Genomic DNA, 13,596 nt, shown 5'->3' on the forward strand with positions numbered 1-13,596 from the left:
CTAAAATATAGATTTACACATGCATCCAGCTTTTCCTACATGGCCACGAAGCTGTGGAATGCATTGCCACTTAACCTGAAAACAATTTACGACCTAATCAACTTTCGTAAATCACTGAAGACTTATCTCTTCAACAAAGTTTACCAGAATGATCTATGATGGTGTGGAGGAGTGGCCTAGTGGTTAGGGTGGCGGACTTTGGTCCTGAGGAACTGAGTTTGATTCCCACTTCAGGCACAGGCAGCTCCTTGTGACTCTGGGCAAGTCACTTAACCCTCCATTGCCCCATGTAAGCCGCATTGAGCCTGCCATGAGTGGGAAAGCGCAGGGTACAAATGTAATAAAATAGATACTATTGGAGATTCTACATGGAATGTTGCTACTATTGGAGATTCTACATGGAATGTTGCTATTCCACTAGCAACATTCCATGTAGAAGGCTGCGCAGGCTTCTGTTTCTGTGAGTCTGACGTCCTGCACGTATGTGCAGGACGTCAGACTCACAGAAGCAGAAGCCTGCGCGGCCACATTGGTGATCTGCAAGGGCCGACTTCTACATGGAATGTTGCTAGTGGAATAGCAACATTCCATGTAGAATCTCAAATAGTAGCAACAGTGGAGGAGTGGCCTAGTGGTTAGGGTGGTGGACTTTGGTCCTGGGGAACTGAGGAACTGAGTTGGATTCCCACTTCAGGCACAGGCAGCTCCTTGTGACTCTGGGCAAGTCACTTAACCCTCCATTGCCCCATGTAAGCCGCATTGAGCCTGCCATGAGTGGGAAAGCGCAGGGTACAAATGTAACAACAAAAAAAACTGTAATGCACCACCACTTACCTGATTTTCTGAATGTTATCTCTCTATACCTGATTGCTTAGTTCTACTATGTAATCCATGTTCTTTATGTAATACCTATTGTATCTTTTACTCTGGAATGGCGAATGCCATGACAGAATATTGTAAGCCACACTGAGCCTGCAAATAGGTGGGAAAATGTGGGATACAAATGTAACAAATAAATAAATATATTATTCACCTTTATCTGGTAAAGTCAATAATAATTTATAAAAATGTTTAGGACTTTTGTTGTTCCTCCTCTTTTATATATGTAACCATTAAACATTATGGAGGTGGTTAGACATAGGGATTATGATAACTCGGATATGCACTCATTTACTTATTATAATGTTTAGAGGCATTTTACCACATCATGGTTTACCAGAGAAGTCACTAACCTGTGATGTCTTAGTACTGCCGGTTAGTGGCTCCCAGGGTACAGAAATAATGCAACCTACAAAAAAAATCTCACAAGCTGTTCCCTGGGAGCATTGGGCCAGTAATGTAATTACCACTTGTATATGTTAGTGTAATCCGTTGGGTTGGTCGTGAGCCCTTGGGCCCTGGCCGAGGCCAGCAGGGCGCCGACCCAGGCCAAGGGGAGACCGACCCACCACCGCACACCCCAGCTACACAATACCCCTAAGCTACCCCTCCCCACAGTCCCTCAGGAAGAAGGGAAATAGGCATACAGGTGGGCCTCGCGGCCGGACCGGAACCCACGCACACAGAGCCACTCGTGCGGGCCTCACGGCCGAACGGGAACACAGATCCCTGTCAGAACCCAGAGCACGTTCTGAGAGAAAACTATCAGGCTTTCCAGTTACCACCAAGCGTAAGTAACGCAAAAGCAGAGGAACTCTTCAGCTGCAGGCTAAAGTACTATTCCCTGACGTCAGCACAAACCCTGGCAGCCAATCAGAAGAGACGTCCTCCCCCCCCCCTCCCCCTCAGCCAAACCGGCAGAATCATAACAGTTAGTCTGTCATGACGATACCATGGCGGAGCAATGTAAGCCACATTGAGCCTGCAAACGTGTGGGAAAATGTGGGATACAAATGCAATAATAAATAAATAATGAGGGAACCAGTTCTCCTGGGCAGCATCCCTTAAAGGGGTCGGTGCAGAAAAAAAAGAAGCTATGGTGATCCTCTTTGACATGTTGTTTGGATGTCCTTTGGCTACTATTTCTTTTTTTTTTTTAATGTGGTCTATTCCTGAAGCATCCATGTTTTTCCTGTCCTAGGGCAAACGACCTGTCACTCTGATCGGTTTCAGTCTGGGAGCCAGAGTCATTTACTTCTGCCTGCAGGAGATGGCTCAGGAGAAAGGTAGGGTCAACTAAAACATCCACCAATTCTGTTTGTGGCCTTGACTGAGAACCTCTGCGATTCTGTTTGAATAAAAATGCCTAATGTTGATAACTAAAGGAAGATCCAAGATGGCAGTGATGAATTGCTGCACCTGAGCCATGTTCCATTTGCTCTTAGAACTTTGCTGACTTTCTCTTATGGAAAAGAGGAAAGAGCTTGTTAGGTCATACCCTTCTGTGCCTTTCCACTTGGCTCCAGGAGCTCTAGATGCATTTTGCTACTACTACTACTACTACTTAACATTTCTAGAGCGCTACTAGGGTTACGCAGTGCTGTACAGTTTAACAAAGGACAGTCCCTGCTCGAAGGAGCTTACAATCTAAAGGACGAAATGTCAAATTGGGGCAGTCAAGATTTCCTGAATAGAGGTGTAGTGGTTAGGTGCCGAAGGCGACATTGAAGAGGTGGGCTTTGAGTAAGGATTTGAAGATGGGCAGGGAGGGGGCCTGGCGTATGGGCTCAGGGAGTTTATTCCAAGCATGGGGTGAGTCGAGGCAGAAAGGGCGGAGCCTGGAGTTGGCGGTGGTGGAGAAGGGTACTGAGAGGAGGGATTTGTCTTGAGAGCGGAGGTAAGAACGTAAGGGGAGATGAGGGTAGAGAGGTAAGGAGGGGCTACCCACTCGGTTATGGATCTGTGCACCAATATGGGGAGGAAGGGGTTAATGCTGTCATTCCTAACTCTCTAAACCCCCTCTCCCTTCTTTGACACTGAAGCAGTGAGCTTTCTCTACACCACTGGCCACTGCCTTCTCCAGAAGTGAATGGTAAATGTCAGCATCTTAAAGACCACCAAGCTGTGAAATCAGAACTCTTTGCGGAGCACCACTGGCTCTAATTCTGCCTAGTGATGGTCTGACTGGAGGATTTGTTCTGGGAGAGATGATGTGTCTTCCTCTGAGGCATCCCATGCCAGACTTAAAAATACGACGTTCTGGAGGAAGCTTTTGGTATGAGGCCAGTTTTGGGTATGTTCCTGCCACAGGATTTTATGCCAGAAGAGATCTTGGAAGGGGGTAACTAGGCTTCAATTATTTATTATTGGTCACATAAAGTCAGTTGACAAATCCGTGGTTTAATTTCAGTCTCGGATTAAGGCTGTTCTAAAGGCCACTCGTTTCTCCAAACTCAAGCTCAGGGCAAGTTGCAAATCATATACCATAGGTATTTTCCTGCCCCAGAGAGTTTTAATATGTTAGGGTCTGACTTAGATAGACCAGGAGAAAAGCTTTAACTAATAGGCACCTAAATTTACTCGCAGTTGCATCAGTTGGAGAAGTAGGATCTGGCCTCTGGCTTTTCTGGTTCTTAGCTTGGTGCTCTGACCAGTGGGCTGTTCTGCAAAACCAGATGACATTGGATTTTAGTAAATATGTTTAAAAAACAAAAGCTATCTGCTATAGAAAGTTGAGAATTTGGAACATGTCAGAAAGAGTTGTTTGAGGCTGATATTTTTATAGTTCTTTAATGAGGTTTTAAAGTTCTGTTAAACTAGTTTATGAAAATGAAGTTCAGCTCTTTTGCTCATTTAGATGTTACGGATTTCCTAGGAACTTCATAGAAAGATGAGGTTACTCTAGTTGTACCTGCACAGTTAGCAACATTAATTCTTGAATCCTTGTCATATGGAGGGTTACATGATTATGTAGAAAGGTTCCGCTCTACACACATAACAGGAGTTTTTGTTGTATACAGTGTCACTTTCGCCCCCCTCCCACGCCATCCCAACTGGTCTTATTGCGGGCAGTCCCAGCCTCATCCTTTGTTTCCAGCTCTCTAGCAACTTTAAAAACAAATTATACAAAATTATAACTCTTGACTGGTGCAGTGCTACTAACAACCCAACAGCTGTAGTCCTGCCAGTCTCAAATAGTGTCTGTCTAATGGACAGCTTGGCTCTGCCTTTCGCCAGAGCGTGGAGTGTGTGCACATGTCCACTCTCTCTGATGAGGGACAGATACATGGAATCATTAAGAATGAAGAGCAGAAGCAAGTCTCAAGCCCTAGGCAGACCATCATCATTACACCCCTCTCAAATAATTTTCAGGTCCCTAGCCCACCCTCCAGAACCAAGACCTTTATAACAAACTCATCAATTGTGATCATCACAGTATTGCAGTCCTATAAAAAATGCAAATTGATAATCATACTTTTATGCGTGTCTGTGTATTTCTATTAAGTGTGTTTGGCCGTTACGAACTATTGTTTTGCTTTGACTGCAGTAGCCCTTTGCTGCTCCTCACCCTTTCTCTCCTCACAAAGCTGCCCACTAGCTCCCTCATTCTATACCGTCAGCTCTGTGGGTTCCTGCTTACCCCCAATATTATATTTTACTAGTAAAAAAGGCCCATTTCTGAAGGCAAGGAAACGGGCCCTAGGCAGGCAATTAATCCCCGCCCTGCGCTATGGCCCCCTCGACCCCCCCCCCCCCCCCGCCGCGGTGCCGCCGGTCTGGACTACCTGTGCTGACGGGGGACCCAAACCCCCGACAGCCGAAGTGCTCTTCGCATTGTTCATCTTCTCTGCAAGTTTCTCTGCGTGCGTCCATCTTCTCTGGAAGTTCCTCTGCGTGCGTCTGACGTCAGTCGCACGCAGAGAAATTTGCAGAGAAGATGAACAACGCAAAGGGCACAACATCACTTCAGCTGTCGGGGATTTGGGTACCCCGTCAGCACAGGTAGTCCACAACGGCGGCGGGGGGGGGGTGGTTTTCGGCTGGCCGGGGGGGTTCAAGGGGGCCGTAGCGCGGGGGGTGACAGATGATTCCGAGGCAGGGAATCAGCTGTCCTGACGTCAGTGCGTGTCTGCCTAGCAGACCACCACCTCCAGGGAGCCACGGTCCCAAGCACAGAACGTTGGAGGTGAGAATTATTATATAGGATGCTGTACTTTATTAAATTTGGAGAAGAAAACCCTATGCTGTAGAGCTGCAGGAGAAGGCAGGAAGAAAGTGCTGCTTCCTCCTCCTGTAGCTTATTAACTGGCTGTTTCTGACTAATAGGCTGCAAGGGGGGTGGTGCCATTGCCTAGGATAGAAGGCACTTCCTGTCTTCAACTGCCAATGGGAAGGGGGAAAACAGCAGATAGATACTGAAAAGAAAAGAAGGAGCCCTTTTATTAAGCTGCATTAGGCAGCTAGAGCAGGTTTTGCCATGAGTTAGGTGTTAGCATGGTTCCACGACAGCCTCTAATGCACGTTAAAACAGTGTACGTGGGGAAAATCTGTGCTACTTCATAATGCACAGAGTGGGTGAGGCAGGGCAGAGCAGAGGCATAGCCATTGGTGACATGTGGTTGCCCTTAGCACCATCTTAAGAGGAGGCAGTAAGGGCAGCTGTGCTACCAGCAGTCTGGTAGCATAGCTGCTGATAAATGAAGTGCCGTGCCATCCCCCCCCCCCCCCCCCCCAATGCCTTTTGATCCCTTTCCCGTTATCAGCACAGTCTCCTGATTTCCTTTCTCGATGACAGTGTACCTCCTCTCAGCCAAAAGCCGTCTCCATCCCTCCCCCTGCCCCCCCAGAATCTACCCGGGAAACTACAGTGATTGGGTCCCCCTTCTCTGCTGCCTGGTCTTTCGTTGCCTGAATCCAGAATAGCGCCTCTGCCCACGAGTGGTAGTCTTGTGGTACTGTGGTAGTATAGCATGAGTACAGCTAAGAGCAGAGGCACCATTTTGAATTCAGGCGCTTACTGAGCAGCAGCAAAGTGGAATTGCTGCCGCTCATAACTGCAGATCTGACCACTGTAGGCCCCCGGGTTGGTCCCAGTGGGAGGCTTGGTGGGAGACACTTTTCTACTGACAGGGGTGTACTGTCATTAGAGAAGGGATTGGGAGAGTGTGCTGTCATTGGGGAAGGGAGTGTGCTGTGATCTGTAGAATTTTGGGGGAGTAGTGATTGTCAGTGGTGTTCCTAGGGGGGGCGGTGGGTGCGGTCCGCCAAGGATGCACGCCGCTGGGGGGGGGGGGGGGTGCCGCGCACCGGTCCTTCGTTCGTTCCATGCTCCCTCTGGCCCGGAACAGGTTACTTCCTGTTCCGGGGCAGAGGGAGCATGGAACGAACGGAGGACAGGCGCGCGTGGCACCCCCCCAGCGGCGTGCACCCGGGGGGGGGGGGTGTCTTTCACGAGGAGGTGTCCTTTCGCCGGGGGGGGGGGGTCGCGCTGCATCCGGGGGGGGGCGCTGCACCCGGGGGGCGGGGCGCATCGGCAATCCGCCCCGGGTGTCAGCCCCCCTAGGAACGCCACTGGTGATTGTTTTCAGGGAATGGGGTGCGGCACACACAGTTTTGCACTGTTTCTTTCTGGACAGAGCTGACCCTGCATTACATGCAGTGCCTGATAGCTCGGGTGCTTCCAGTCCATATTTGCAATTCATGTAATGGTGTCTCTGCGGTAAACCTCACCTCTAAATGCAGGGCAGATGCTGAGCACATCTCTGCATTTACTGCACAGGTTTTACACTTAACCAAATGTTAATTTTGCTTTTTATATGTGATAAGTGCAACATCTTACCATACTTTAGTAAAAGGGCCCCGAAGACTATTGGTATGATGATTTTGCATGTGTTGCCAACATAATACATTCACCAGTTTAGGTAAAAAAGACAAGAGAGGTACTGGGAGAGGAATAGAGGGGCTAGGAAGAGCTGAAGAGATTTGAAAGGGGTTATTGGCTTGGAGAGAGAACGCTGCTGTGAAGAGCTGGAGGTAGCAGAATGTAGCTGTACGGGGAAGAGAGCAGAGGCGTAGCTAGGTGGGTTGCCAGGGGAGCGGATGCTCTCCTAAACGCTGGCGCTGTCTGCAGTACAGTCTTTACTCTCCCCGCGCCCTCAATCTGTGTACGCTTCTGGAAGAGAGGCTGGGAGATGTGGAGGAAGCTAGGAGTGGAGCTGTGGGTAGAGAATGACACGGGGACATAGTTTGCCCCGGCCCGGCCCCGTGGGTTCTGTCTCCGTCCCCTTGGGCTCTGTGCTTATCTGCAGAAGCCTTGAACACTTATGATTTTATATTTAAATCTTTTTATTCAAGTATGAAAAGGAACAATATGCTGTGCAACTGTTGTGTATAAATTACAAATAGAGAACAATAATAACAGTGAGCAGCTATAATAACCCTCCTTCCCACCACCACCCTCTACCCTTCCAACCCCAACAATAGGTGATTTCTGCTACACCAAGGAATCCTAATTCACACTGTTAAAATGTCCAGGGGTATAAAATACAACCCGTTCTATATGCCCTAGAGGGGAAAAATATGCCGTATGAAGCATTGTTATGGTTTTTTAATCTGTGGATAAATAAGAAGTCATCAACAATCTCAGGATTCAATCTAGCTCTCCTGTCTTCCACCGTCCTTCCTGGAATAGAAGTTGTCTTCTTAGAAGAGGTGCTGGTAGAAGGATGTACAGGATCCCCCATGCAAAGTTTGCTAGTTGTGGCCGGTATGTTTGCTTGTTTTTTCCAAAAAATCAAAAAATCTTTGTAGACCTCACTTAAACATCCTACAATCCTGCTCTGTTGCTGATTCTACCTAAGACCATATCTCCCAATCTCCTTTACTCATCCCCCAGTCTTTTCTTCTCCATCTTCCCCACACCTTACCCCTCCCTATCTTCTTTCCTTTTGCTCATCCATCTTTGTTTACCCTTCCATGTTCAATTTTGCATTCTTAAAACATTGCTATTGCTATGTTTATTACATATTTATTGCTATGTTTATTACGCCAAACCCCCTCCCTGCCTGTCTTCAAGTCTTTGCTTAAAGCCCACCTCTTCAATGCTGCGTTCGGCACCTAACCCTTACCGTTCAGTGAATCCAGACTGCCCCAATTTGACTGCCCCTATCGGACCAACCGTTCACTTGTCTATTAGATTGTAAGCTCTTTGAGCAGGGACTGTCTCTCTTTGTTAAATTGTACAGCGCTGCGTAACCCTAGTAGCGCTCTAGAAATGTTAAGTAGTAGTAGTAATTTGAAATATTCTCCTTACAAAACTCTGTAATTCTATTTACTATGTAAGCCACATTGGGCCTGCTGTATGTGGGAAAGGGCGGAGTACAAATGCAATAAATAAATAAATAAATAAATAAATAAATAAATAACAGTCCAGTTCATTAACAGGCTTCAAAGTAGAAAATGGCACTAGGACAAAGTTTGTTCCCATCCCTGTGGGATCTGTCCCCATCCCCACCCCGTCCCGGTGAGCTCTGTCGTCCCCGTCCCCCGTCCCTGTCCCGGTGAGCTCTGTCCCCATCCCCATGTCACTGTCTAGCTGTGGGGTAAAAGGAAGATCCTGGATACTCTACAGACAGAGCTATTTCAGCAGTTGGTAAGAGAACCCATGTGGGATGGGGCCATACTGGACTTAGTGTTTATGAATGGGGAGAGTGTTTCTGATGTTATAATGGATGAGCATCTGGCATCCAGTGATCACCAGATGGCATGGTTCAACAAGAAGACAGGTGTGGAGAGGGTTCATTGAAAAGTGAAGGTTTTAGACGTCAAAAAACTAACTTTGTTGAGATGGGGGAATACCTGGAGGAGGAGTTAGGTAGATGGGAACATCTGGAAGAAATAGAAAAACAGTGGGCAAAACTGAAAGATCTATTTTAAGGGCAACAAACCAGGGGCGTAGCCAGCCTTCCGTGGGTGAGGGGTCCAGAGCCAGGGGGGAGGGGGCACATTTTAGCCCTCCCCCTGGCGCCGCCCCCCCACCGCCGTCATTGCCGGCCCCCCCCTCCCGCCGCGAACCCGCCGCCGCTGCAGCCTACCTTTACTTTTGCTGGCGGGGGATCCCACTCCCCGCCAGCCGACGTCTTCTTCTCAGTCGCTTCCTGCTCTTCAATTTGTTTGCTGACGTCCTGCACGACGTCAGACTCAGAGAACAGAACTGTTCTCTGAGTCTGACGTCCTGCACGTACAATTACGTGTGCAGGACGTCAGCAAACAAATTGAAGAGCAGGAAGGACTGAGAAGACGTCGGCTGGCGGGGAGTGGGATCCCCCGCCAGCAAAAGTAAAGGTAGGCGGCGGCAGGGGCGGGTTCACCGGGAGGGGGGTCCTGGGGTGAATCTGCGGGGGCCCCGGCCCCCTCAGGCCCCACGTAGCTACGCCACTGCAACAAACCTTTTTGTAAGGAAAAGAAAAAGAAGACCACTTTGGTTCTCAGAAGTAGTAGCTGAAAAGGTAAGAAAAAAAGAGGTTAGCCTTCATAAACTATAAGAGATCACAGAAAGAGGAAAACAGGCAACTATCTGAAAAGCTAAGTGGAGCTGGTAAAGAAGTCAGAAAAGTAAATATATAAATGGAATAAAAAAAAAATAGCTAATAAGGTAAAACGAGGGGGGACAAGACATTTTTTTTTTAGATTTGTTAGATGAAAGTTCAAAAATGGTAATGTGAGACTCAAGTGAAGTTGAGGAATACGTAGAAGCTGATAAGGATACAGAGTAATTGCTTAAGGCCAGGAGTAGAACCTCAGAAGACAAAATGGAAATAGAAATGGAAGTGCGGAAGAACCTGAATGATTTTCAGAAGACTGGGTTCATGAGGAGCCGGTGCTTTGTTCCATTATGGCAGACGTTTTGGGAATACCCAAATCCCATCCCCAACTCCAGTGGTGTTGCTGGCCTGGATGGCACCCGGGGCGGCGCGCCGATGCGCCCCCCCCCCCCCCCCCGGCGAAATGACACCCCCCCCCTGGGTACACGCCGCTGGGGAGGGGTGCCGCGGCGCGAGCCTGCTCCTCCGTGTTCGCTAAACTTCGCTCGTTCGCTGCAGCTCCCTCTGCCCCGGAACAGGAAGTAACCTGCTCCGGGGCAGAGGGAGGTGCAGCGAACGAGCGAAGTTTAGCGAACTCGGAGCAGGCGCGCGCCGCGGCACCCCCCCCCCCAGCGGCGTGCACCCGGGGCGGACCGCCCCCCCCCCCCCCGCCCCCCCCCCTTGGTACGCCACTGCCCAACTCTCACTCCCTTGTCATTTGCAAGCATTGAATCTCAAATCTGAGTTTTGAAAATTGCGATTTGGATGTTTTTCAGAGAAGAACTGCCAGGTGCCGCTTTATGCTGTTTTTCCCTTTTGAAAATGAGCCCCGTAGTAAGAAGTTTTACAACTGTATTTTGTATTATATGTAAACGCCTAATATCAAGAGTTGAAACACCACAAATAAGTGCTTTATAAAGGTCCAGTTTGCTCATAACCAATGAATGTACCAAACCAGCTGTTAACTCCTTAGTAATCGTGGCTCGTAGGGATCAAATCATACAGTGTGGTCCCATAGCTGAAACTGTTCAGGACTGTCATTGCCTTTCAAACTGATCATACCACAGCAGTGGCGTAGCTACGTAGGGCCATGGGGGCCTGGGCCCCCGTAGATTTGTCCCTGGACCCCCCTGTCGATGACCCTCTCGACCCCCCCCCTCCCGCCGGCAACCCTCCCCCGCCGCCGCCATCGGCTACCTTTGCTGGCGGGGGGCCCCAACCCCCGCCAGCCGAGGTCCTCTTCTTCCAGCGCAAGGCTTCATTCTGTTTCTGTGAGTCTGACGTCCTGCGCGTTGTACTTGCAGGACGTCAGACTCACAGGAACAGAACCAAGCCTTACAGATCAGCCAGCAACACAGCCGTACAACGTGCAAGACGTCAGACTCACAGAAATAGAACGAAGCCTTGCGCCGGAAGAAGAGGACCTCGGCTGGCGGGGGTTGGGATCCCCCACCAGCAAAGGTAGGTGGCGGCGAGGGAGGGTTGCCGGCGGGAGGCGGGGGGTCCAGACTCTCAGCAGGGTCGTCGGCAGAGGGGGGGTCAAAGTTGGTGGTGCCGGGGGGGGGGGGGCTAAAATGTGCCCCCTCACCTCGGGCTCTGGACCCTCTTTGGCAAGTCTGGCTACGCCCCTGATTGACAGCAATCCTTGCTGACTCTAATGTGAAACACGGTTCTTACTGCTGTAGAAGAAAGGTTAATTAAAATTCATACCTCATAAGATTTTAATTATTAAACATACACATTTAAAGCTTGTCTGCAGTTTTGTCAGAAGCTGGTATAGATCCTTCAGTACTGGCATAATATAATTAGACTTTTTTATATAACTCTTTATTTAATTTTAATGAACATCATCAGATACAACAGCTATGAGACAAAGTTGACTCTTTATCACCTCTACAATTCGTTGCCGGAGAACGTGGTACTGGCGGTTAGCTTGACGGAGTTTAAAAAGGGGTTAGATAGATTCCTAAAGGACAAGTCCATAGACCGCTATTAAATGGACTTGGAAAAATTCCGCATTTTTAGGTATAACTTGTCTGGAATGTTTTTACGTTTGGGGAGCGTGCCAGGTGCCCTTGACCTGGATTGGCCACTGTCGGTGACAGGATGCTGGGCTAGATGGACCTTTGGTCTTTCCCAGTATGGCACTACTTATGTACTTATGTACTTATGTAATCCACATTTAACACAATTGAGATGTCCAATGAATCCATCCCCCCTCCCTCCCCCCACAAAAGTACTCACTCCCTTCAACATAATCACAGGCGCTGGCAACCCCCACCCTCATCGAACGCCACATCCTTAGAAGCCCTCCATCTCTAGTGTTTAGCAGAGAAGGGCGACGAAATGATAAAGGGGATGGGATGACTTCCCTATGAGGAAAGGCTAAAGCGGCTAGGGCTCTTCGGCTTGGAGAAAAGGCGGCTGAGGGGAGATATGATAGAGGTCTATAAAATAATGAGTGCAGTTGAACGGGTAGATGTGAAGCGACTGTTCACGCTTTCCAAAAATACTAGGACTAGGGGACATGCGATGAAGCTACAATGTAGTAAATTTAAAACGAGTCGGAGAAAATCTTTCTTCACTCAACGTGTAATTAAACTCTGGAATTCGTTGCCAGAGAATGTGGTAACGGCGGTTAGCTTAGCGGAGTTTTAAAAAGGTTTGGACGGCTTCCTAAAGAAAAAGTCCATAGACCATTATTAAATGGACTTGGGGAAAATCCACTATTTCTGGGATAAGCAGTATAGAATGTTTTGTACTTTTTTGGGATCTTGCCGGGTATTTGTGACCTGGATTGGCCACTGTTGGAAACAGGATGCTGGGCTCAATGGACCTTTGGTCTTTCCCAGTATGGCAATACTTATGTACTTATGTAGCATACGCTAAAAACGCTAATGCACCTTTAAGGACCCCCTTAATCTTTACACCTATATTTATTTATTTATTTGTTACATTTCTACCCCACATTTTCCCACCTATTTGCAGGCTCAATATGGCTTACATGATACCGGAGAGGTGTTAATAGACTCCGGAGTAAAGCAAATACAGATAATGGTTAAGTTAGGGTACGAAAGGTAGGGGGACCACATGAAGGAACATGTGGTGGGACCATAAAGAGGATAGAAAGAATAGATGAGATTGTTTGGTGATCAATACGAACTGTGGTGGTGTAGTGTCGCTAAGTTGGGTCGGGAGTGGGGGGTAAGCCTTTTGGAACAGGTGGGCTTTTAGATTTTTTTCTGAATTGGAGGTGGTCATAGGTGGTTTTCACAGTTTTTGGTAGTGCGTTCCGTAGCTGTGTACTGATGTAGGAAAAACTGGATGCGTAGGTTGATCTGTATTTTAGTCCTTTGCAGCTTGGGTAGTTAAGGTTTAGGTATTGTCGTGCTGATGCGGATGTGTTTCTGGTTGGTAGGTCGATTAGGTTCATCATATATCCCGGTGCTTCACCATGGATGATCTTGTGAACCCTAGGAAGTTTTATGATAGCCTGCATGAGCATATAAAACACTGTTCCCTGTGCTCACATCCCTTTATAAAATGACCCCTTTACTTATGAAAAGCTTATTTTAACCATTGAAGGGATTAAGCATTTCCTTTGGAGATCCGTTTGATTTATAAAGCATCATAGAAGAGGCTTCATGTTTAATGACATTTAATGGGATTCTTAATATGTGCCTTGCAGTCTGCGACTAGGACATTTCCATTAACCTGAGATGCACCGAGCTTTATCAGTAGAGATCAAAGTGCTGCTCATAACCTGCATGATTCGTACACCCATCAGAGCAACTCATCTTGGCATAAGGAAGCGACAGAAAAAGGACATACGAATATGCAATTTATATATAAAGAGAGAGAGCTTAGAGAACCAAATATTTAGACCCAAAAACAGGCATGTTGAAACAGAGAAGAGGGCTAACACACATTTGGGATCATTTTAAAAGGTATTTTCCTGGACAAAACAGTATTTCACAGCTTAGATTAGCGGAGATTGGGTGGCAGCACCGGTGGTGGGAGGCGGGGCTAGTGGTTGGGAGGCGGGGATAGTGCTGGCCAGACTGCCAGGGCTGGTGGTTGGGAGGCGTGGTTGGGAGGCGGGGATAGTGCTGGGCAGACTTCTACGGTCTGTGCC

General features: G+C 48.1%; 1 protein-coding gene across 5 annotated transcripts in view; it reads left to right on the forward strand.

Moving 5' to 3' along the window:
- Window positions 1–13,596, forward strand: part of TMCO4 (transmembrane and coiled-coil domains 4) — a 231,302-nt gene that overhangs the window by 129,306 nt on the left and 88,400 nt on the right. For all 5 annotated transcript variants that reach the window (XM_030186267.1, XM_030186268.1, XM_030186266.1 and 2 more), the window contains one exon: window positions 2,081–2,165. In XM_030186267.1, the coding sequence (XP_030042127.1) occupies window positions 2,081–2,165 (85 nt within the window). The remainder of the gene's footprint in view (window positions 1–2,080; window positions 2,166–13,596) is intronic.

Source organism: Microcaecilia unicolor, chromosome 13, assembly GCF_901765095.1.
Source record: "Microcaecilia unicolor chromosome 13, aMicUni1.1, whole genome shotgun sequence".
Classification (NCBI taxonomy): Eukaryota; Metazoa; Chordata; class Amphibia; order Gymnophiona; family Siphonopidae; genus Microcaecilia; species Microcaecilia unicolor.